Source organism: Aotus nancymaae, unplaced genomic scaffold (genome assembly GCF_030222135.1).
Source record: "Aotus nancymaae isolate 86718 unplaced genomic scaffold, 86718_ANA_hifiasm-v0.15.2.pri h1tg000092l, whole genome shotgun sequence".
In the NCBI taxonomy this organism is placed as follows: Eukaryota; Metazoa; Chordata; class Mammalia; order Primates; family Aotidae; genus Aotus; species Aotus nancymaae.
Window position 1 is genome coordinate 8,682,476 of NW_026988507.1, and position 26,845 is coordinate 8,709,320.

At 37.9% G+C, this 26,845-nt stretch overlaps 1 protein-coding gene across 2 annotated transcripts in view; it reads right to left on the reverse strand.

Annotated features, from left to right (window-relative positions):
* Positions 1-26,845, reverse strand: part of PDZRN4 (PDZ domain containing ring finger 4) — a 400,259-nt gene that overhangs the window by 131,173 nt on the left and 242,241 nt on the right. The window contains exon 1 of one of the 2 annotated variants that reach the window (XM_012465630.2): positions 14,275-14,579. The exons of the other annotated variant lie outside the window; for it this stretch is intronic. Within the exon in view, the coding sequence (XP_012321053.2) occupies positions 14,275-14,343 (69 nt within the window). The 5' untranslated portion in view covers positions 14,344-14,579. Of the gene's footprint in view, positions 1-14,274; positions 14,580-26,845 lie in introns of those variants that run through there. 2 annotated transcript variants of the gene reach the window in all.

The window sequence follows — 26,845 nt, forward strand, 5'->3', positions numbered from 1 at the left end:
TGTCCATTACTCAGCCAGAAAACAGCAGTCTATCAGAGAAGATCATTTCATCAATGAGACCATCTTAGTTACATACACCATTTACTCTAAATGCTTTTGTCACTCTTTGTTTGTTTGGTTGGTTTTATTCTTGTCATTGATCAGTTATGAAACCATAATGTCATCTTCCTGAAATTTAAGACCTACTTACTTTGCTTTTAAGAGACTGGAATGACACTATAAAAGATCTGTAAGGCAACTTCTTTGTAAAATTATATTTAACTTACTTTCACCAACTTTTTTGTAATAGTATCCAAATGGAGCCCATAAACCTGAACAAAAATGTACCATCACAGACTCTACCTGTTAAAAACCTACTATGTATGTCCCATCATACAAATAAATTGGCAATATTTATACCTTTGCTGAGGTTACTAGTATTTATTGGTGACATCTTATTCAGAAGGTAGAAATGGAAAAGATTAAGCTATTTAGTCTATGCCAATTCAGAAGGAGATATTTTCTAAGTTTTTTTAGTCTAAATTGCACATCCAAGGAAATATTATTATATTAAATGGAAGACTGTTATGGTCTAACTTTCTCTTTAATACAGTTAATAGAATTGAGAGAAAGTTAGACCATAACAGTCTTCCATTCAATATAATATTTCCTTGGATGTGAAATTTTTACATTATATATTTATATTGGAGCACCACCATGTTCAGCTAATTTCTTTTATTTTTTATTTTCAGTAGGGATGCTTTTGCTATGTGGGCCAGGCTAGTCTCAAACTCCTGGCCTCAAGTTATCCTCCTGCCTCAGCCTCCCAAAAGTGCTGGGATTACAGGTATGAGCCACTGCACTTGGTCTCAATGCATTCTTCAAGTTTGAGTAAATTTATCTTCAGGGAGAGACATCACTTTCATATATAGCTCTTAAAATGGTCAACATAAGCAAGATAGTAAAGATATCTTTCCTCCCTCCCTCCTTCTTCAGATTCCCCCGTATCTGAATAAGATTCTAGTCTCACATAGGAAATACGTTTAGCATTTTAATCATAGTTTAAAGTTAATTTTTGTGGAATAGAAAATTAATCTTGGTTGCAATGAACTTTTTTTAAAGCAGTAACTTAACTTCCACTATCTCTGAGTTTTCTATCTAAAGTTATCTGTGGGCCACTGAGTTAGTTTCTTGAAAAGCCTAAATGATATTGGGTATATGAGGGGAGAATATCTTTACTCTCATATATTTTTCATGTCTCAAACAATATCCTAGATGTAAAAGTAACAACAAATAATAAAAGTAAAATAAATATGGTTTTGAGTTATTAGACAATATATGTTTAGTATATTATCAAATTTGGTTAGGTTTTATTTAAAGCTTAAAGTTTTAAGAATGAGGCCAGGTATGTTGGCTCACAGTTGTAATCCCAGCACTTTGGGAGGCCGAGGTGGGCAGATCACGAGGTCAGGAGTTCGAGACCAGCCTGGCAAACACAGTGAAATGCTGTCTCTACTAAAAATATAAAAATTACTTGGGTGTGGTGGTGGGCTCTTGTAATCCTAGCTACTTGGGAGGTTAAGGCAAGAGAATCACATGAATCCAGGAGGCGGAGGTTGTGGTGAGCTGTGATCCCACCACTGCATTCCAGCCTGGGTGACAGAGCTAGACTCCAACTAAAAAAAAAAAAGAAGATTCTCATGGTTTTCTTAGGCTACTCTTTGTTTTTGTATGATTTTAATTTGGATATTTGCATTTGAAGAAATTCTCATTTTAGTAATAATTATGAAACCCAAAGGCATCATCATCAGATAAAATTTAGGCAATTTCCAGTATATATTATAATTATCATCTTAAGATCTTTTTATACTAAAGAGGAGTGTATATAAAATAAATAATTTGACAATTTAGCCATACTTCACTATTTCAATGATAGACAAAAATCATGTAAAATAAAAGCATATATATTAAGCTATTTTTTACACAAAATAGTGAATTCAATTTTACAGCATAGAAGGCAGCAAAAGGAGATACATAACAATTACCGTCAATAATTGATTCATTTAATTGTACACAGATATGTCCTATTTTAGATGCCTTATTTTAATTTTCATCTATGCTACAGACAATTATCATTACTATGACATCTCATGACACTTTGTTTCTCCCTCTCTCTCTCACACACACAGAACTAACATTGCTCTTTGCACCATTGTTATTTGCATGCACATCCATTACTAAAGTCTGCTGGATAGTAACCCCCTTGAGGGCAGGGATCCCATCTTATTATCCTGTATATCACCTTCATCATCTGACTCTGGAGACAGGATTCATTTAGTATTTGGTCATGTCCCTTTCCTTACTTGAGAAACATCTGTAGAGGTACTGAGTTAGAGTCTAAAGATGCAGAGATTGAAGATAGGGTCTTTGAAACCTAGAGATTTGGAGATCAGTGGATTTGCAAGTAAACTGAGAAAACAATAGCATTTGGTACATATTATCACAGAGATATGCACTGGGTACCTTGGAAAGACAAAATGAAGGACCTACACAATTCCAGGACTCCAGGAAGATTTCCTGGACAAGACAACGTCTGAACCACATGAGGAGTACTACAACTTATGCAGATGAAAAAAAATGGGAGGATTCTGGAAGGAAAGAACAGCTTAGTGTGTTAGTTGGTTTGACAGTTGAATAATAAAAATTCTATCATTTTCTGTCATGACTGGAGATCTTAAGATAATGTCCTAATATGCTGGATCTGCATAAACCAAGGTAATGAAATGCTTGGTCTAGGATAAGAGGGCCAGGAAGAGGAGCTCAGTTGGGGTGAAGGAAGAGCCTTGGGGTGAAGGAAGGTTTTGTTTTTGGAGAAAAAGCAATGACTGTTTCCTCAGTTCTAAGGGGCAAGTTCTGTCCAATATCTTATTGTTTCTGAAATTGGGATATAGCTTGCAATCAATATGCATGTTAAAATGTGTTTGTCAATCCCACTCCTCCAACTGTTCCTAAATTTGATGATGAACCTTATAATTAAAATGCATCTTAAAATAGGTAATATCTTCAATATCAAGAAAACAGCATATGCAGTTTCTTTAATGATTTTATTTTCAAACAGAACTCAGTGAATACTGGGGACAATAACAAAATGTTTCCTTGGTGAATGCAGTTTTCACTATGTCTCCACTCCCATTCTTTGACTCAATTTGTATTAAATACCTGCTCTGGGCCAGACACTGCATGGGAGGGTAGGATGGCATAGGTGCAGCAGGACTAAATACACACACAGAAGCATCTGACTATAAGTTGTGAAGCATGATGGAAGAGAATCATTGAGAAGAGTGAACTCTCTCTGTCCTGGACTCAATGAAGACTTCACAGATGGCAAACCTTGGATTGAGTCATAAGATATTAGGGCTTTTACCATTACAGGGGTTGGGGAGGGGAGGTAGGAAAGGCACTCTAGGCATGATTTTGTGATGAAAGACAGATGGGAAAAATCACAGTGTCTTAAACAGAAAGTTATAGTTTTCTTTGGTTAAAATTTGAGCTGATAGAAGAGACTGAGGAAAGACAACAGATTGTGAGGACCTTTTCATGGCAGACATGGATTTATGGAAAAGTTGGGGAAAGGCTTTCAAGCCCTCAAAAGTGGGGAGTGACAAGTCACTTTCCCATACTGATGACCTCTCATAGGTGAGGTAATTTCACTGAAGGTACTAAAATGATGAAGAAAGAAATAGTAGTGAGGACTTCTCTTCCTATGCCAAAAAGGACATCTTCTTTAGACCCTTTCAAGGAAAAACAATTTAAAAAGCATCTTTTGTTGATTCACTTACTTCTTTCTTCCCTTTCTCTCCTCCATTCCTTCTTCTATTTTTTTTCTTTATGAGATACTTATTGAGTGCCTACTATGTGTCAGATATTCAATATTTATGGATAAGTTCAGTGGCTAAATATGAAATGTGACATTTGGTATTTACAATAAAATGAACATGAACTCTAACATTAGGCAGATCCTGGTTTGAACTCCAGGTGTCCTGCAGGCTAACAATATGAATTTGTTACTTAATCACTTTGTGCCTCAGTTTTCTGAACTGTAAAATGGGGACAGTATTACCTATATCACAGGAGCCATTATTAGACTGAAATGATATCCTAACTATAAAAATGACCACTTTTGGCATGCCTGTAATGTGTTATACCCTTTAAACATATTATCTCATTGAATCCTCAACAGAACACTTCCAGGTCGAGACTCATCAATTAAACAGAGTGTCATTGAAGTTAAGTAACTCACAGTCAGAGAGAAGATTGCTTGATTCAAGTCTCTATTGTTTCCTCTATGCACAGTGCTTCTCCCCACGCTGAGCTTGGTATTTAGTATGCAGTCACCAAAGACAGTAACACTCCCACGTGCCATCTTAGTAAAACGTTTTTATTACTTTCCATGTTGTCTTAACACTGAGGCTCACAAGTGCATAGGCAAAGTCAACTTCAAAGATTATAAACATGACTCAATCAGGAAATAAAGAGCATACTTGAGCAAATGGCAAAATCTACCTATTGTATGTCAAGTTAGCATGGCTATGCTCTTTTAATTAAAGTACTAAGCAAATAATATTTGTACATGTTCTATGATTAAAATTGACTAAAGACTCTATGTGATTGCATCCTCAGGGTGACTTGTGTCTTGTGGGGACGACAGCACTAACTTCATTCACTTTTGTGTGGAGATCAAGATCAAGAACCTCAATTACTATAGTCATCCCATATCCTGCTTTAGTCTGGCTGTCCCCATTTCCCCAAAATATGTCCTGTAAGTCATCTTTCTGTGACTTGGCTCTTACAATACATCCTGGACATCAAACACACTACCTTTGACTAAATGGTAGGCAATGATTATGCTGAAGCAAAAAACATAACCCTTGGCTCCTAACCTAGGCCATTCAGAATAATATCCACGGTCTGGCTGTTCCATAAAGCTTTGAGATGCCCCTTGCTCATAGAAAACTGTCTTTTCTCTGCCATGTCCACTGTCCTAGGGTCATATCTTTCCACATTTTCTTCTAATTTCTTCATGATACATTCCTGGAAGATTAACTTTTTTTTTCTTTATGTTTCTTTTGTCACTTGTGTTACTATCTAGCAGAGTCCTGAGCACAAAAGCAAGTGCAGAGTAATTATTTTTGGTATTCAGTGAGAAATGCCCTTTCCCAAACTTTGCTTTACCTAAAAAAAATAACATCCGAATTCTACCATGATTCAATTATAGAAAAACATGAACTGTCACTGATTGCAATAATGGTCTTTCATCTGCAGATTTATTATTTTTTAAACCATACTAAGTAGTTTAGAAATTCTCTTTGTTCATACACTCTTGAGAGAGTCTTTTTTGCTGTTGTTAATAAAGATATCTGAAACAGACCCTAAAAAGGCTTGGGAGTGAGAGGCTAGTTCAGAAAAAAAAAATCTAATTTCCACTGAGACGAGAACAAATTTCCTAAATAAATAAATAAATAAAGCCCTACAATGTTTCTATAAAGCTACATAAAGCAGAAGGGAGAGGAAAAAACAAAGCTTCACAGGACCTAAACAACCATAAAGCAAGATTTACAGCTTGTTGCACAGTGGCACAAATTAGCAATTAGGTGTTGTATGTGGAATTATAGGAGAATCTGGGGCTGCCACCTTTTAAGCTTTTTGTTGAGGGAAACAATAAACTCTTCATAATAACCCTTTTAAGGTTGGTATTCCATATTGAAAGTGATAGAATTAAGAAAGAAGAAATGAATACGCTGGAAAGGAGATGAGATAGGACAGGTTATATTGATGATTTTGGAAACGTTGTATTTAGATATAAAAAAACACAGCTGCATTTGAATGATCTATAATTCTAAACCTGAAGACATGATTGTTACCCAGTGCTACTCTAAATCCACATGAGTCACAAGAAGAAGATATTTCTTAAGAATAACACCTAAAATTCTCAAGGTGCATGCCCTAGGATGGATAATGAGAGAAAACAGTATCTGCAAAAGACTGAATGATTGAGGCAGGTCCTGTTTGGGACAATGTGCTCACTTTTTCCCCATGAATTCTAAACATGTCAAGAGTATAGAATCTTCATAAAACCACTAGCTGGGGACCTCTTTTGACTGACTACCTAGTGATTTAATTCTTGTGTCTTTCTTAATCATTTAATCAGATTGATTGCATACCTATTAAATGACTTGTGAAAATTCAATATATGAAAATCTACTTATATAAAATGAATGTACTGGACAGTGATTGACTATAGTGGAAGGATTTTGCACTATCAATTAATCTTTGTTCTTAATTACTTAATAACACTTGCAAAGAAACCTCTGTTTGCCAAAGATATGCAGTTCATTTGTTACTAACATGATTGGAAATGAATAACAAATGTGCAGGTTAAATAATTATGTAAATAAGATCATGTGTTTTGGAAATATTTGTGACAAAAATTGAAATTACATAATTTTCTAATGAGATTATCCTACTTCACCAGCAAATTCAGGTGAGTTGTGTCAAATATCTAAGCATATTTTGTAGCTAAGTTTTTAGTAACATTACTCCCTTATGTATAATCTGGAAACAGTGAAAATGTTTTCCTACAGTATTTCACCTAAATAGAAAGACATGCGGCTGGGCGTAGTGGCTCCTGCCTGTAATCCAAGCACTTTGGAGGCCAAGGCCGGCGGATCACCTGAGGGCAGGAGTTCAAGACCTGCCTGACCAACATGGTGAAACCCCGTCTTAAAAAAATAAATAAATAAAAAGAAAGACATGCAATTAGAGATAGCCGACTTTCTCTTAGGTCTAGATCAATTAAATAAAACAGTGAAAATATAAAGAAATTATATATTTTTTATAAAATACATGATATTTTGATCTTTCTATGAAGAAAGGGCACTTCACGTATTAAACCTACCTAAATTAATTATAATCATTAAAATATTTATTTTTATAAAACGTCTTTTGCATATCAAAACCACTCTGACATTTAAGATTTTATTCAAAGGTCCGGAATAAGGAACATTCTAGCTAAATGTCCATGTTTTATTTTTTAATTACTATATTATCATCATCATCTGAACATCATAGCTCAAGAGGTAAAATCAACTTATCTTACTTTTTAAACAAAAGGTAATGATAACTTTCATTTTTCATATTCACAATTTTAAGTAACTTTGCATTCAACAAAACAGGCCAAGAAAAGCTTTACTCCAATGGTAGCAGTAACTTCACTTTTGATAATCTGTCATAACTCAAATTCCTGAAAATGCCGTCAATCTCTTCTTTGAATCCACCACTTTTTGGATTATTTTTCCACATTTTTGCACTGAAATGGTCTGTGATCATCACCAGGCCAGGCTCTCTAGTAAGCCAGTGTCAAGATGATAGTGATTATAGTGTACTGTACAAATGTTTACTAAGGAGTGTTCTCTTTGTGGAAGGGACAGGAAAGAACCAGGACTGGGCAGGAGGACTAACTGTGAGGCCCAATACCAGCTACAGAGAACTCCGGAGCTCAAATTGCCTTTCAGAGTGTCTCAAGTCAGGCTTGGGGGCAGAAGATGGCCAGACCTATATATACTTGCATCAATACATCATCGGATATGGGCCTCCCAGGAAGGGGCATGATGTTGGATGAGGGACTCTCTGTAGCTAAGACAGTTAAAGTAGAGCTGACAGTTAAAGGCTTTTGCTGACAGCATGCCCAGCAGCTGGAGCAAGTCTGGTCTAAAGAGAGATCTGAGCAGCACATAGCACATTTTCAAATCCAAAGACACTGTGGTTCCTATTATACACCCTAATGCAATTGACTACACTGGCCGCTCTGTTTTTACATTTCTCTCGTCTTGACTTCTCCCACAACTTTCTGCTCATTTTCCTTCTCACTCTGTAACAATATCAGTCTTCTCTTTTTCTTTCTTCTTATTGGCCTGTTTCTCAATGCTTATGCCTCTCCTCACTTTTTAGTTCTTCTGACCTATCCCATTTGCCTATGTGATCTCATCCAACAGACACCTATATGCCAGGTTTTAGTTTTGAATATTCACTATTCCACTGTCCCTGGACATTGCTTAGATAACCTGGAAATGAAATCAACAATCTCCTCTTCCTTTTCATAACACACTTAGCTTCTTTTATTTCTTCTCTCTGTAAACTTCATGACATCATGACATCAACCCAGTCTCAAAAGCCAGATATCTATTGAAATTACCTCCTAGTAGGCCTCGCTTTTGTTCTCCTTTTGCATTCTTTAGTTATTTGCATAACTTCTCCTTTTGCATTCTAAGTTATTTGCATAACTTGGCCTTTTCAGCAGGCTCCTGGTTTCCCTTGTTGTAGTCTTGCTGTAATGCACCATTCCCAAATCAAGTCCAACTGGCCCCAAACACACACCATAGCCAAATCCAAAATTGAACTCTTATCACAGTTCTCTTTCTCTTAAAAAAAAAAATGAACAAAAAATTGGAACACCGGAAATTCTTTAGGGTCTGGTCTTGAGCACTCTCAGGCCACATCCATGGACTCTGCCTCCTACTTGAGCACTTAGCAACACTGATTGCTTATAGTTTCCGGTCCCCAATGCATTGACATCTACTGCCTGTTTGCCACCTCCATGGGCTTTTTAAAAACCCTCCCATCGTTTTAGTTTATTCTCCCTTCTTCTCCCCCACTCCCCAAGCACCCACCATGCTGAGCAGCACCTTTGCATTTCTATAGCTGTCTGTCAATATCTCTGTTGATTTAATATTTACCACGTTAAATTGAACATTCTCTGCTTATGCCCCTCTTATGCTGCCAGACCGTGCATTTCTCAAAAGCAAGGACCATCACACGGCAAAGTTCAGGACTTGGCACATATTAAGCAGTCAGAGCTTACCCAAAGCTTTTGAACTGAACCACATGTCTAGAGTTTAAGGTATGTGCTGGGTGGTTGGCAAAAGCAAGCCATGATTATGGTGCATCTTCACTTGTTATTCTGATTTTAAGGAACAGACACTTCATTCTAGCAAATAAAATGGAGGTTTATCATAGGAACGTACTGGAACTGGGAAAATAAAGCCATTCGGAGGATCTGCTACTTATTGCTTAGGCTTTCTCATGACCCACCTGCTTCATTTCTTAGACATCTCTGATTCTCTTGGTAGGTTAGATCCTCATAGATATGGTGGAACACAAACCCCCAAGCTCCCGCACCAATGTTCCTTTGTATCCTTACCCCATTACTAGTGTCCTACTTCCCAATATAAATTTCTGAGACCGAAAAAACCTAATTGAACCTTCAACTTTATGCACAAGGTGCTTCTCCCTGGTTTAATCAGCTGTTAGGTGTAGAATAGAGAGGAAGACAGAGTGATATGATCCTTCGCCGGAAGCTGTGGATAGGGTACTTTAACTCTTTTTTTTGAGATGGAGTCTTGCTCTGTCACCCAGGTTGGAGTGAGTGCAGGGGTGCAATCTCAGCTCACTGCAATATCTCTGCCTCCCAGGTTCAAGTGATTCTCCCGCCTCAGACTCCTGAGTAACTGGGACTGTAGGCACCTGCCACCACGTCCGGCTAATTTTTGTATTTTTGGTACAGATGGGGGTGTCACCATATTGGCTAGGCTGGTCTTGAACTCCTGACCTTGTGATCTGCCCACCTTGGCCTCCCAAAGTGCTGGGATTATGGAAGTGAACCACCATACCTGGCAAGTAGTTTAATTCTAAAGAGGCTACAGATGAGCAGGGCATCCTGGCGACTCCTGAGTGTCTCCCATGAGAGTGAAGGCAAAAGGACAAACAAGCACCTGGCCTGCCCTCCAGATGCTTATAATTCACTCATACACAATTGACTATAGTACCAGACAGACAAACATAAAAAAGGAGTCCCAAGATGGGAGAGATTAATTTTTTAAATTTTCTGTAATTGCAGAAATCTCTCTGCACAAGGAGACATTTGAATAACTAGTGATAGAAGAAAATAGTGGTAGAGATGAATATAAGATGTATTCCACAATGGCTGAAGAAATGGAACTAAGTTACAAGGGTCCAAACTGGGAGATTGACCTTAAGAGAAAAGCAAAAAATAGAATCTGGAGCAATTACAAATTGCATTAGGGGAAGAATAGTAAAAGAGAAAATTGGAAAGAAACCTAGGAGCAGCTCAAGAGGGCCTTGAATACTGGAATAAGAAGTGTTTACTTCATTTTATAGTAATTGGAAGCCATTAAACATTTTCTAGAAAATTATTCCAGCAGCAGCCATCAGGGTGGACCAGCACAATGACAAATTCTAGGAGACAAAATTCTTACCATGGTATCAGAGAGAGTTAATAAAAGGAGTTGCAATTGTGGGAAGGCATGAATTGATGCTGGGAATGTGCACAAATAAGCCAGGGAAGCCACTGTGTGGGTGGAGAAGGCAGAAGTGGCCCTTTTCATTCAGTGGTTTTGAGTTTTGTTGAAAGCAAAAGGGAGGGTGAGACCTTCACTGGCGCTAAGGAACGTAGGAAAAGGATGAAGTTTGGGGGAAAAGGTTATGAGATTACGAGTTGGGGTTACATGGTTTCAGACAAAATAAATTTCTGAAAGATCTAGGACAGGACCCAGAGAAGGGAGATTCTATGAGATCCAGGAAACATTGTAGAATAGAGGAGACTTCAGCATATTTGAAAGCTATGGGAAGGGATCCTGTAACTCTTTCTTGGTATATTGTGAGGATTAAATAAGATGATGCTTAGGGAAAAGTGCTTAGCACAGTGTCTAGAATATTCTAAGTGCTCACTGTTAGCTGCAACCAATATTGCTACTTTCAACACAGGTTCTGTTTCAGTTTATGTTACTAATTCATAGATGTGGGTGGTAGGGAGACCTCTTAGCTATGCCAAACCATTTAAATTAATAAATGGACTCTCTGCTGTGCTGCAGTATCCACTTAGAAGAGAACAGCAGTCACAGCAGTGACATTGCCTGAGAACTAGTGCTATTCTACTTCTGGTTTTTCCTGAGATTGAAGGCAAATTAATTGCTTTACCCTGATGTGGGAAGAGAATAAGAATAGAATCTTGCATATCACAATATAAGATTTAAATGAAATCCTATAAACAGCTTTTTGTTAACAGTATGGTCTTCTAAATATTTGCTCCCAATTTTAACACATTATTGAACACCACTGAATATCGAATATCCCATTGATAATCACTATCATATAATCAATCAAAACGTTACATTTGATTTATGCATGAAAAATCAAGCTTAAATGTCATTAAAGTATTATTATACAATCTAACTCAGAAATGAATCTGTTATTAGGTCAGAAATACCTAACAAGCTATTGGAGCTCTCTTGGTCCAGGTAGCTATTTAATCAAATTAATAAGAATCAGGCAGTTCAGTCTGTGTCAACAGAAGGACATTGTTCCCATTACCCACTTATTAATTCATAAGAGGTTAATAAATAACTTACTTTGAATAAAGTAAGTCACTACAGATGAAAACTGTGTCCGTGCACATATAAAAGTTAATAGGTGTGTAAAGACACGTGAAAACTGCTTGGTGTGAAGGTTACTGGGTCTCCCCAAACCCTAGATTCTTGCATCTGTGTGCATACTGGAGCCTGATTGGCCCAACCCCAGTTAAAAATAACTTTCTTGAGGTGACATTCCATCTGTTGTGCCAATTGTAAGTCTTAGCTCCTCCAGAGGAGCAAAGAAATGAACAAAATCTAAACTTGACCTCGTTTCACACCTAAGCACACCATTCTGATTGTTTTACTAGGCTCCTCAGCAAGCACATTTGGTTTTGTTTACTGCAGTTATAAACCTGAAACTGCATTCCATGTGGCCTATAGTATCAGGTCACTAAATCTAGAAAGAAAATGTGGAAAAGTTCAGTATCATAATGATTCTATTATAAAGACATAAACATCATAAACATTTTTGCTGTTGGTCATATATTTAGTAATAGCTGCTAATCTTAAACTTTCACATCGCCTGGTCCACTTTATTTTGCCTTAGCTCATAAAGAATAATAACAAAAGAAACAAAAAGGCAAATGATCTGAGAATTACAATTCTATAAATAAATATGATTTGGGCAATCAGGTGTTAGTGTATGTGCCAGCAAGTTTATTTTAATACACAGCTAGAAATACTCAGGCTTCCAATCTCAAGTCACTTTTGTAAATAGTATCCTCTCTTATGAGAGAAGCTATGTGCCCTCCTGAACACCTGGTTAAGAACATGTTCACTTTCATGTGTGCTCTGAGCTGCCTTTCCTCCAAAGAAAAATAGAAACTAGTTTGCAGCACCACACGGGGCTCCAGCGTATTATATGAGCCGATCACTGGTTTCCTTTGATATCTTATCTATTCCATTAACTCAATAAAATAGAAGGCAAAGCTGGGGACAAACTGTAGGAGGGCTCCCCTTGGAAAACACATGCAAGACCTCTAAGCTGGGGTTTTAGCTTATCTAATAAAAGCCAGTTAAATGGAAGCTAATACTTCATTTTCCACCCCCTTTATTAAAGATCGTAAGTACTGCAACTCAGGAGAAAATAAAATAAACATATGGAGGAGTACAGGTGGAGGCAATAAAGGGCATGGCTTATCCATTTTCTCAAGATTTAGGAAGCACTTGAAGGCAAAACTCACAGACAAGCATTTTAAAAATCCATAACAAAGGCTCCTGCTTCTTAGCAAATACAGTGGTCCTTTCTGGCTGCAGTAATCCTGCTGGATTTTTAAGTAGAATATAAACAGCTTAACCTAGGCATAATCAGGTAGGATGCCACTTACCACTCTCTCCATATTATACTTTTGTATAAATTTAGTAATTTGGAGGAAAAAAAAAAAAGATTGATGAATCCACTCCTCTGCTTCTCTACCACTCAAAGAAAAACAATACAGGAACTCAAACTCTAACAACCAAACTAAAGGAAAGTGTTCCACCTAGAGACTGTTTTCATGGGTCAAAGTGAACGAGAGCTCATCTAGGAAATGAATATTATTTTAGCCTATCCTTGCAAGTTTGTACTAAGAAATAAAGCTAAAGGTATTGCCCCTGGTGTAATTAACAATGTTAATCTTCTTTTTCCTCTCTGTGGTGATAAAGCAGTCATTTTTATATTTAATTAATGCAGAGGATCATTTTGGAAACTGGCTAATGAGCCTCTGATCACATTACCATGAAAATGTGCATTAACATTGCAACTGAGGAGGCTGTTTCATGTGTAGCAAATCCACTTTGTAATTAGCCCACTGTGAAATGAATCACGTCAGGGGGAGATCTGAGGGAGCCAGTAGTCAGTGGGCACTTGGCTACTGCTGTGCCATGGGCCACTGGCATCCCAAGCATGATCTTTCATCAGCAATCTTGTCTAAGAACAAATGTAGTACTGTGTCATCTTTGGGACAAACTGGACGAAGGGAGAAATAAACTTTATTTTGCTAGATAAGACATTTGAACTCGAGCACACACTCCCAGGGGAAACTGCCCCCAATAAAATGATAAGTTAAGAAAATTCTGTTAAAACTATGAAGGCTCAGGATCTAGTTTTCTTATTTTTATTCTGAAAAGCCCTCAGATATACATAAAAGAGACATCTAAATTTATACCTTTTTTCCTAGGTCACCTACAGTTACTGCAATAAGCTCTCAAAATTAATTTCTTGTGCTAAACAAACAAAAAACATTATAAAAAGGATCTAAGAACAAGTGGTGAGAAAATTTCTTTATCTCCTTTTTCAGCCAGGACATAGCATATATATTTTTTTCCTCATGTAACACAAAATTATTAGGTCTCCTTAAACCAAAGCACAAATTCTCAATTCATCCAATAATTTCCTCTGGCTAACAAGATTTGGCAGGAAACCTCTCCTGTCTATTGAAAATAACTGAGATCATACACCCATTAAACCCCAATATTTATGCAGACAATGATAAAATCGATTTTCAAATGTCAACAGTATTCCAAAATGAAAGAGGTATCTCAAAATATCACAGACATGGATCTCAGTGCTACTCCTGTTATGTGACTGACATCTTGGCAGTAGATACACAAAATGTTAAAAAGAATCCCACAGGAAGTCATCTGAAGGGGGAGTGGCAAAAAAGCTGAAAACTGCCACCCAAAACCAAAATAAAAAGCCCCAAACCAGCAAGTCTGCCCTCAATTCTGAAGTGTACCATAAGAAAAAATAAAGCTAGCCAGAATTCATTTACCGTCTTTCAAACACAAAGCCTGGCTCTTAGTTGCTGGTATCAGACCCTGCACTCACCTGGGAAACTTCATACAGCAGTTTGTAGTGTTCCTCTCTTTTCTGAAAAGTGCACAAATTGCAGCCCATTCTAAGAAGCAGAGAGAGAGAGCAAATCTTCTAAATTCCCCAGAACTGAAAGGCAAGTGAACTGAAAGGGAATCACCCTCCAGACTTGACTACTGTTTTTCATCAGTCACTTCAGTCCAGAAACACAGACAAACCGCTGTTAGCTGGAAGCATAAGCCAGAGTGGTGTGTAGCAGCATGCTCTTCTTCGCTTTCCCTAAGTATCTTGCACTCACGGATACACACACAGAGTTTCCAGTCAGTTCATGGCAACACTCCCCCGTCTCTGCATCAGTGCACATGACTACACAGATTCCAGCTCATGAATATTAATAGTGCCTCATTGATTATTTATGACAGAACATGTTAGCAGGGAGGGGTGTCATAGCTGCTGCTGACAGATGAATATTCACTAATTAAGAAGCAAATGTAGTGTGGTTAAACAAAATTCACTTGTGTCAATAGCATCTCTGTTTATTAAGGGTAGAGGGGTTGCACACAGGGCATTAAAAAAATACACTTAATTTCTCCATTGATATAAGCTTTTAATATGGGAGTAAGAAATTCAGAAACAGAAATATATTTAGTTTGCTCTGCAACAACAAGAAGAAATATTTTTAGCATTATTAAACCTAAGGGAAAATGAGCAGGGACAATTATTTACGTTTATAAAATAGAAGCAAAGGAAAATATGGGGGGTGATATGGAAAAGGAAGAGAAGGCAGGGGCATCATTCAGTTTTAATTCTGATACCACAAAAATAACTGAATAGTTCATATGTAAAGACCATTACTTACTAAGGAGGAAATAAAGGATATTATCTTAATTCTAAAGAACATTTAGCAAGTATTAGCAGATGATACATGTACAGATAATTAATATTTTAATTAGATAACCAGGGCCCATCTATTGACTATATATTTGTAGCATATAATGCATGTAGAGCTATATTCACAAAGTAGATCAATACAACGCCTTTTCTAAGAAAAATTTCATATGCCTATAGTATTTATGCTAATTTTATTAAAGTCATATATAACATTTTAGAAAGCTGATACTGGCAATATTTAAACTTGAATGTAATGCACAATGACTCCATATATAATTCTATATTTAGAGTTCATAATGATCAAAGGTGAACAGAGACTTAAAAACTAATCTTAGATGTTTAGATAACAGAAGTAATGCATTTAATTTTACACTTTTGCAAATGTATGTGTTGTATTGCAAGCTGGCAGTATTTTTCCCTTAAAGATATACTACAAACAGCTAAAGCAAATAATAAAAGAAAATTCCTTTTGTTCCCACACTGACTTATCTACAACCTCTGCTAATTAAGAAGTATGTCCTTGTTCCAGCACATCTTTAAACTGGACAGGATAGCAGGTGGGTTCCAAAGCAAAAATAATTACTTGGAAAGTGATGACTTTGGTTAGGAATTACATTGGATATTGAGATTTTTAATTGCTCATCACTGACGTATAGCTACTTTTTGGGGTCCAGTTTCCTAAAAGTGCCTTGTCAAATGTTTAGAATCGATAACAGGAAATGATTCTAATGAGCACTAATTGTTAACAAATTGGCTTTGCAACTAGCAACACCTCAACACCAGCAAGTAGCAAGGAGATGAACAATCATCTGCTGCTTATCAGTTGTTTCCCATGGGATGTAATAATCCGATTTTCTGGGCCTAATTTCACCTAACAGCTTGGATGAAAGCCAAGCTGAGAGACCTACATGAAAGTGGCATCATAATTGGGAACAGTCTGTGTGAGAAAAGTTCACCAGGACTTCCTGCAAATTAGAAACCACTTGTAGGAGATATTAATTTTAGAACTTGATTCCTTTATGGAAAGAATGTTTTCAAAAGGTATTTGAGTGGCCTTTATAAAAATTAATGGTGGGCCAGGCATGGTGGCTAACGCCTGTAATCTCAGTACTTTGGGAAGCTGAGACTGGTGGATCACAACATCAAGAGTTCGAGACCAGCCTAGCCAATATGGTGAAAATCTGTCTCTACTAAAAAGTACAAAAACTAGCTGGGTGTGGTGGCACGTGACTGTAGTCCCAGCTACTCAGCAGGCTGAGGCAGGAGAATTGCTTGAACCTGGGAGGCAGAGGTTGCAGTGAGCTGAGATTGTGCCACTGCACTCCAGCCTGGGTGACAGAGCGAGGCTCCATCTCCAAAAAACCAAAAACAAACAAACAAACAAAATTAATGGTAGCCACAAACATAAGCAATCTCCTTCTCCTCAGGTGCAGCTGTAAAATATAAATGTCTGACACTTTCAAAAGTTTTAATTTCTCTAAGCCTCTGTATCACTTCCCATGAAGTGTTCTCATGCTAGAGTTCACATCTTTAAAGCAAACATTGACTATTTCTTTGAAGGATTCTACATTGCTGAGTTGTGAAAGAATTACTGATTCTCAGATGTTCATATTCTATATTTTTTAAAAAGTCAGATCAAGGAGTTAGAGTGTAGTAAGGCAAGGATGGCTCATCCATCTATCAGTGAAAATGTCTGCTTTCTCCACTGACAAAACTCTTTTGTGTGATAGGTTTTGAAAGCTAAGTAAGAAACTTAATTATCAAAGCTGTTTCTTATTGGAACTTTCTTCTCTTTCAATGCAGTTTGGATTTAAAGAACAATTAAAAGATCATAGCTTTAAAAATATTTTCGTGGCCAGGCATGGTAGCTCACGTCTGTAATCCCAGCACTTTGGGAGGTTGAGATGGGTGGATCACAAGGTCAGAAGTTCAAGACCAGCCTGCCCAACATGGTCTAACCCCATCTCTACTAAAAATACAAGCACTAGACAGGTGTGGTGGTAGGTGCCTGTAATCCCAGCTACTCAAGAGGCTGAGGCAGGAGAATGCTTAAAACTGGAAGACGGAAGTTGCAGTGAACCGAGATCGCATCACTGCATTCTAGCCTGGGCAAAAGAGCAAAACTCCATTTCAATTAAAAAAAAAAAAATTCTTACTTATCAAAAGTAAAGAATCAATGGTCTAGGGAAGTAAGCAATTTCAAATAGAAGCTCATCCTTCAGCAGCTCCTCCTTGCTGTTTCCTTTATTCATTCCTAGTCCCTCGTTTCTTGTGTTTCTATCTCAGAAAGCAAGAGCAGCTTTTCCACTCATGTATCAAATGCTGCCCTTGGCCCATTTACCCTGGAGAGATACCACCTTCTGCTACTAATGAACTCATCCCATAGAACTGAAGAGTGACTTGGGAAAGGGAGATAAATTATTCCAGAGTTCTATAAATTTCATTAGAATATGAGGGTTGTTTTCCAGTAACTAAGTGGCTAAATCTTGCATTGGAGCATAAAGTTTGAAGTAGATAGGGACGAAACCATTTATTTGAACACTGCCTTGAAAATGCAAATAGAGCAGATATTATCTGTCTTGGGCAATAATAATATGGGATAAAAAAAATAAATAGGGAATGAAGGACTATCTTTTCAAGTATCCTTAGAAAATAAACTCATCAAAATGTAAAAACATACGTCATGTGTGTATTTCAAGATATAGTTACTTATTTTAAATGCCTTTAACTTGTGTGAGTTTACTGCACACAAATGCATTGGCATTCAAAATAGGACACATTTGTCAAGATCTAGACTGATGTGTAAGAGGCTAAACTGGCAAGTGAAAGGAAGGAATCCAACATATTTCTTGCTTTTTCTGTATAAACTGTATTACTGAGTAGCTAAGAGTAGACGAGAGGGAGTTTCTCTTCACAGAATTATTCTGGATAATAGCTGAAGAATAAATGATAGACTGTCATGCAGCAGCCCTTCATTCATTCATGGATCTAAGTACTGTGAATGAATGGCGTCTAGCATGACACACTCACACACACACATGACACATGTACGTTATGTGCCATCTGAGAGAGGAAACTCACATGGCCCTTAAATTAGCCTTTATAAGTGTGAGCAAATGTCAGAGAATGCAGAGGACAGAGGAGCAGAGTAAGCTACACCATGGGGATGCAATCGGCTAAATTCAGACTGTGAGCAACGCTACATAGACAGGTACATATTCCAGTTTCAGAGAGATAAAGAGAAAGGGAGAGAAAAGGTGAAGAGGAAGTCTATAGATTTCAAGAGACTTTAATAATGATAAAAAGTCAGCACTCTAAATTTTTACATATACACGTCATTTGGTTGATAAAATTCTAAATAAAAGTAGGAAAACGATTACTGAAGAAGTCAGGATGGTGTTACTCTTTAGGAAGGGACACCAGAAAGTTTCAGCATTGCCAACAGAGTTCTAACTCCTGATGGGGTCAGCCATTTTCCTAGGTGGTCACATTAGGATTCATTAAACTGACATTTGTTATTGGTGTTTTCTATATTTTTGCTATATTTAACAGTAAAACTTTTAAAAGACTAATTTATCAAAAGAGGCTGTGCCTGTGTCTCATCCCTGGCGGCCAACGTAGTACATAATTGTGCCCCTTACCAACAGAGGAATAGGAAATCTGAAGGGGACTGTTCTGAATCACCAGTCCCACTGAGCCTGTGACAGCTGTCACACATGTCAGACGATGGCGTACTTTTGCCTTTCGCAATGACTCCAGTGTTCTTTTCCTCTGCCAGTGTGGAAGTTCCGAACGTAACTCTGCTCGATTACCCTCTCTTTATCCTTGCCACTGTTACATGCAGAACTTTCAACTCTGCCCGCCACCTATTTTGACATGTGGCTTAAAAATTTCTAGTCCCAATCCAGCATTCGTTTCAGGAGATACTTACGTGCTTTTGAATATTAGTGGACACATAGCTGCCTAACATTTCCTTTTTTTTTTTTTTGAGACGGAGTTTCGCTCTTGTTACCCAGGCTGGAGTGCAATGGCGCGATCTCGGCTCACCGCAACCTCCGCCTCCTGGGTTCAGGCAATTCTCCTGCCTCAGCCTCCTGAGTAGCTGGGATTACAGGCATGCGCCACCATGCCCAGCTAATTTTTTGTATTAGTAGAGACGGGGTTTCACCATGTTGACCAGGATGGTCTCGATCTCTTGACCTCGTGATCCACCCGCCTCGGCCTCCCAACGTTGCTGGGATTACAGGCGTGAGCCACCGCGCTCGGCCTGCCTAACATTTTCTACAGTTAAATACCTTATATATAGTCATAAAGACAAAGAACCTGAGGCCCAGAGAGACCATGACTTGTGGAAGGTCAACCTGAGTAAAGAAATCTGAACTCAGTTTTCCAGTGACAAATCCTGTGGTGGAATTCAATGTCTAACATCCCCAGCCGTCTCTCTTGCAGAGGAAGCTAGAGCTATACCAACATGCCTTTACTCAATGATTGAGGAAATAGCGGATAGCACTTGAAAGTGCTGAAATTAAAGAAAACGAAAGAGGATAAATTTTCAAAGACAGATGTAGCTTAAAATAAGGGAAGTCGCTTGTGATTAAAAATGTAAACTTTATGTACTAAAATGCCAAAATTTTTTGAATGTCACAGCTCAATATCTTTAATCAGCTAATGTCCCACAATAATCAGTAATTAGGAGCTGTACCTGAACACGCACTAGGGCGACCAACTTATCTTCATGTGCCTGGGACTTTGTTGGGTTTGGCACTGAAAGTTTTAAATCCTGAAATTCCTTAGTCCTGCACAAACTGGTCATTTTAATGCATGATTCTTTTTTTCAGGCTCCAGCCAAGCTGAACTGCTGTGTACACGTCTACATCTCCCTACCTGTGCTCCAGCCAAGCTGAACTGCCGTGTTCACGTCTACATCTCCCTACCTGTGCTCCAGATGTTACCTCATTCTGCTTATTCTTTGGAAACCCCACGAATTAAGCTATCCACATCATTGTCCAGTTTAAATGCTGCTTCTTTCTTGGGTCTCATCAACTGTAACTTCTTCAACTTCTGAATTCTCTGTGCATTTTATCCCTACCTATTTGAAGGCACAAATTACTTTTCCTTCACATCATTTTTAGATGCATGCTTTACCTCTCTTATTGGACTATAGGACATATAAGAGCAACATTAACATATGACTGATCTTTGAGCCCCCGAAACTCCTAGCATTGTGCCTTTCACATTCTGTGCCTTCCATTAACATATATTGAATAAGTGAGTTTAATTGGGAGATGACAGCATACCTGAGTTGGGAAAAGTGACATAAATTTATGTTTGTAACGCACATTAGCAATGACTAAGTGCTATATGACATTTTCCCCCATAGGATTGCCGCAAGAGTATTAAAGAATATTCTTAATATTCAAGAATATTAAGTTAAAATACTGAAAGGCCATGAGCATAAACCATTTTAATTTGATTCAATTCCATAAACATAAATTTGAAAGTTTACGAAAGAGAAACATCTGTGACAGGTCTATAAACGAGTACTGTATGATTCAAATGTGCTTTGCCAGTTGTGTTGCACAGAAGTACTCACTGTGTAAATGTGATGTGCGCACACATACACACACACACACCCCTCTTTCTTTTCTATGTAAAGAATGTAATACATTCAGAGTAATAATTCTGATGTTCTATTTATTTCTTTCAATGCACAATGTGTAAATAAGGCAGACCTAAGTGTACCAGAAACCAATAATGACATCTGAAGAAGATTTCACGCAATCATAAAACAGGGTGTCCAGTGACATTTCTGTGAGGTCTATTCACGACTACTAAACAAGCCCAGTATAAAGTTGGCTTTCTTGCTTTGATCATATAGAGACCAAGGTACCACATTTGGATAATGTCACACCGTTCGGCAACATCACAGTTAGTATGTAGGATTTCCACTGAAGGCTACTATCATTATTTTTAGTTCTGCAGAAGCGGTCTAGCAAAACTCAGTACATACTTTCATTCAACCAGTATTCATTGAATAGTGTTATGAGTACAGCCTAGTGATAATACCTAGACATTTTAAAAAACAAGGGCTAACACTTATTTATTACATTTTGTATGCCATTGTTCCAGCACTATATGGCATTAATTTTATTTAATCCCCACATTAACATTCTGAGGTGTGCACTATTAATATCTGCTCTTCACATGGGCAGTAAATAGGTCACATGAGTAGTAAATGAGGGAGCCAGGATTCAAACCCCAACAATCTGCATCTAATACTTAACCAGAACTTTCCGTTGCCTGTCACTCAGAGACAGCCATCATTACAACAAATTCCTAGAGGGCCAGAAGAAGGAATTCTGCTGATGCTCATAGCACACTGAGATGTGAGGATTCCCCTGAAGACCAGAATCATAGTCTAAAATTAGCCTTCCAGGTTCCATGTTGTGTCCTCAAGCCTGGCTGCATAAAATAGATTGAATAAAACCTAAGCAATTTCATAACCTTACTCCACTCCAGTGGTGATGGGGTATTGCTACAATGAATATGTACTGATAACTGTAGAATATTTTTCCTTCTTGGTATTTATTATGGTAGGGAATATATGGGTTGCTATTAGGGCAGTCATTTTATGTCTCTGTTTTAAGAAATAATCAACAGCTATTTAACAAAGGTAAATTTGGAGGTTTAAGAAAAGTGAAGGTAAAGGTTTACTAATGACTCTCAAATATAAATCTCTGACTTAATTCCCTCTTAATTTCAGGCCCATCAATTCGCCGATTACTGATATTTCCATTGGGACTATTCAAACGATATTAAATTCTACTTACCAAAACTTAACTCACGGTTCTCTTCCCCGATAACCGCTCTACATGATCACATCACAGAATGGCCTGACTATTCCCCGGTGCTCAAGTTTGAGGTTTGAGCATTTGCCTTTGCTCTTCCCCCTTCCTACACCTAGTGACAAGCCCCTGTCAATCTGGACTCCTCAGTCTTTCCTTCCTTCCTCTCATGCTCTTCTATGCAACTCTCCTAGGTTCAGGATGTCATCTGCTCTCAGTCGCTTACGAGCATTTGATTTCTTGCTCTTCTCTGCCTACAGACACACATTTATAAGCCCATCTTGCCCCTGCTTCCCTGGTCACAGCCCCTCTCACTCTCGCTCCTGCTATCATACACACACACATATACACATGCACACACATGTGCATGTACACAAAACAGAACACAAAACAGAAATTTCTGCTTCAAGAGCAGAGGTTACAACTCTGCTAATATGACTCTGTCTTTTTGGTACATTTCTATCTTTTTTGAGAATGTGGACAATTCTGTCTGGTACTATGTGTTCGTTCCTCTCTTATCCTTGGGTTCTGATCATCTATTCAGTCATTAAAATGGTAGTCAAGAAATATAAAGGTCCCAGATCTCATAGAGCAAACTTTATTGTGAGAATAAACCATAAGTAAACAAACACAATGAGTATATAAAACATCCAGACAGTAATAGGGTCCATACAAGGAATTAACACAGGGTGGTTTAATAGGGAGTAACTAGATCATCTTTCTTAAATATTCTAGAGCCTAGAATGTGCTTTCCCGACTGCTTTATTCCCTGCCTGCTTATATGCATGCGTATATATATAAAACCAAGTACATATAAATCAAAAAAAGTAAGGCAGGTAAGGGGATAAAAAGTAAAGAGATCAGTTTTTGTTGTTGTGGTGGTGGTGGTGGTGGTTGTTGTTTGAGACAGAGTCTTGCTCTGTTGCCCAGGCTGGAGTGCAGTGGTGCGATCTCGGCTCACTGCAACCTTCGCCTCCCGGGTTGAAGCTATTCTCCTGCCTCAGCCTCCCGAGTAGCTGGGATTATAGGCGCCTGCCATCATGCCCAGCTAATTTTTCTATTTTTAGTAGAGACAGGGTTGCACCATTTTGGCTGGGCATGTCTCAAACTCTTGACCTCAAGTGATCTGCCCACTGGCCTTCCAAAGTGCTGGGATTACAGGTGTGAGTCACCATGTACAGTAAGATGAGTTATTTTAATAAGGTGGTCAGAACCTGAAGTTTTTTCTACCTTCAGGGTCCTAGAAAATCCCTTATCTGTTGTGGTTCTTTCATCTTCAGACCTACCTCATTCCATTACCACTTTTTTCCATCATGAAAATGGCCCTCATATGGTGATCTAAAATATTAGCACTACAAAATTGACATGCTAATATGCATTAATTTCTGTGAAACTGATAATACAAAATGTTTAATTGCATACAAATTCTGGCCCAGGACACCATTATTATCAGAATGAGCATGTATTCAGATGCTTTTTAGACATTGATGTCATCTAGAAGTATATTTGAACCTTTTTCTAAAAAAGTTGTTCTATGGATTTGAACAAGTTATACATTGAGTCATGTTGAAATGCCTCAGTTTCCTCACTGTGGAACAGGGCTATTCATAGTACCTACCACAAAGAGGTTTTATGAACATGAAAAAGAGGTTTTATGAACATGAACTTTACTTAGTGCCTGCAGCATGTACGTGTTCAATGAATACTAGCTAATATGTAATAGCATGTAATATAACCTTGTTGAAGTATCTAAATTCTAGTATTGTGAAGAGATTGCAAAAAGCAGGCAGTCATATTCTTCCTTTGTCTAGGTTTTGGCAGTGTCTAGATGGTTACTTTGAAATATTAATTTTTCTCCAGGAGCAGTTGAATTCCTTTAAGATAAAAACAGTTGGTGTCATAGTAACTGGCAGCCAGGGAGGACAGAAAACAGATATATGGTTATGGGAGGTGGAAACTGAGCCACAACATGGACCATCCAAGTTCTGTAAATGTTTGCTGAGAAATTCCTATTCACCATAGCTTGTGCTGGCTTCTAGATCCATGGCACTTAATTATGGGTGTGTGTAGGAATCAGCTGGGAAGCTTTTTCAAGTTGCAAGTACACAAGCTCGATTCCCAGGGCATCTGAGTTATTCATAGTAAATCTGAGGTGGGGCCTGGGAATATGCATTTTATACATCCCACAGAAAACTCATTTGTGTGCATCCATTTCTCTCTCCTAAGTCTACATGCAAGGTGTTAAACTAGACAATTTCTTGAATGCCTCACATCATTATAATTTCTGGTATGATTACTTTCATGATTATGAAGATTATGGGATCTGTTACTAATTTGAAAAGGATCTTTAGCTCTATATGATCACACCATACATACACTTAGTCTGATTATATAAAGCCGTACTCATGTTGGATTTGCTCTCCCTTCGTTCCAAACAAATATTGCGTATGTGTATGGTTAAACACATGATCTGATGAAAATTTGGATGGTGTATAGAGGAACTTAACAATTTTTATACTGACATTACTGAATATTCATTCAATTATGCCAGACAATGTTGCTATATGTCTTTATACAAAATTGGTCTTTAGAAGCTATCATGACCTGTTACTCTGACTAGGGTAACAGAGGTGAAACTCCAACTCTACTAAAGCATTAACATAACATTTATGAACAGCTATTTTACCTAAAGTGTTTTCCATCTCACAAAAATCCTATGAGATATGTGTGGTCATTTTCACATTTAAAAATTCTGGCTCGAAATATTGTGCAATTTGGTCAAAGTCACACAGTTAACTGAATAGAGAAGCTGGAATTTAAATCCAAATAGGTTTGATTCTAAGTCTTGCCTTCTTCAAGAAGATATACTACTTCCCATGAGGACCCACTTCATGTAGCACAGTGTCTTTGGTCCTGCATGCCATGATGAAGAGTCTGTGGTAGAGGTGGCCTTGAATCAGTCAATGTCTCCTTGTGCAGTTTAGCAGACATGTCTTACCTATGGGATGTCAAGGTGACTAAATGCTTACTAGACCTGTGGGACAGGCTGGGATTTAGCTTCTAGGATCAGCTATGGGTTGGTCATGAAGACCTCCCCATCCACTGGTGGGTCAGTGATTGGCCCAGCTGTTGGTGACAGGCAAAGAGAATTAAATGCTCTTTAGTGGGTAACAGGATCTTTCTTGGATATATCTGATACTTTTCCACTGGATTTAGTCATTAGATTTTGGGGTCCACCTCAGCTTAACTAAGAAGAAGTTAACAAAAACAACTAACAAAACAATTTTAAGAATTCTAACATGAAACTACAATTTCCTGTTGCTCTGACACTTTATGCATTTTCATCTCAACTGCCCTAAGTGCTTTATCATCACTACTTTCTGCTTTTCATGAAACCATAAGCAAACTAACCTCTGGACAGGTTGAACTTGGTGTCTAGAGATACTGGAAATCAAAAGAGAAATCATATATGTTAGAAGAGTGGATGGATTTTGCTTGGTAAGTTGTGCATTATGGGAAATCATCTCATTAATACTGAGTCCACTATATTTTGATAAGCTTTAGTAGGTTAAAGAAGACCCATTAAAAATCTGCAATTGCTGTTGACTGAATTAGATCAACTACGCAGTATTTGCTTAACTCCTGATGAAATGCTTTCCAGTTGTTTGCTTAAGTTGAATGAACATGAATCCTCCGACTCAAGTGTGAATGTGGACATAATTTTTTTTCTGGCTTTATTTTACAACACGGGAGACAGTAGTCTTTAGACTTGAAGTCTTACTTTCATAGATGCTTGGAGAAAAACACAATAATGTTTAAAGACCTCTCCTTCATGCATTGGTGTGGAAATTCTGTACAGGAACCCCATCTGACATATAACAGATAATTACTTGTAAGAAAAAAGTGTCCAGTTGTTCCTGGGCCATTGGATTGTTTCCTGGGCCTGTATCTTAGAATTTTCTCTGTTCCAGTGTGTAGGAAGGGCTGAGCTTTCCTCCTACTCCTCGGCTATACTTCCACCTTCCATACCAGATAATGCCCAGCTTCTAGGCTACCTTCTTACCAGCTTGTTTCCTCACTCGTGTTAGAAAGTTAACTTTATTTTTAGGCCTTTCATTTTTAATTTTGTTTGAATGTGTGTGTTTGTGTACCAACCTAATGTTTTAAGTTTTAAAAACAAAGCAGTACAATCATTTGCACTGTCTGGTGTATTTAAAATTGATCCTTTTATTTTTCTCTTTTAATCTATTAAAAAGCCTGTTACTGAAAGTTTTTTTTTTCAGTCATATGTTGTGAAATGTAGTTTTGATCCATGCCATCTTCCTAATTGTGGCAGGGTCTGTGTGATATATCAACTGACCTATTTTCTTTTTCCATCCCCAGAAGACAATGCTTGCCAATGTCTTTGTATCTAAGTGGGGTGATATGACAAGCTGTGGTCAACTAGATACGGGCAAAAGTGAAGAGCATCGTCAGGCCTAGCCTCTTAAATCTGCTGCTCTCAGCCTCTCTCTCCACTCACCCCAGGCCTCTAAGCAAAAGTCACCAGTGAAGTCACATAATGGAAACAGCCTAGATCCCTGACTAACTATCTAGGGTAAAGTCACTCAGAGGAGCTTCCTGACCTGCATGTAACTCTTTACGAAGGAAAAATTCACCTTTTCTTCATTACGCTGTTAAGGATTTGAGGATTGTTTGCTTCCCCAGTATAGCTTAGCATGACTAAGACTCAAAGTAAATAATTCTGAGTTCATGTATTAAGCAAATATATTTAAATTATAGTTAGTATAAAAAACTCAACTTACTGAACTAAGTAACAGGTCAAGATAGCTTCAACTACCTTGAAGGAG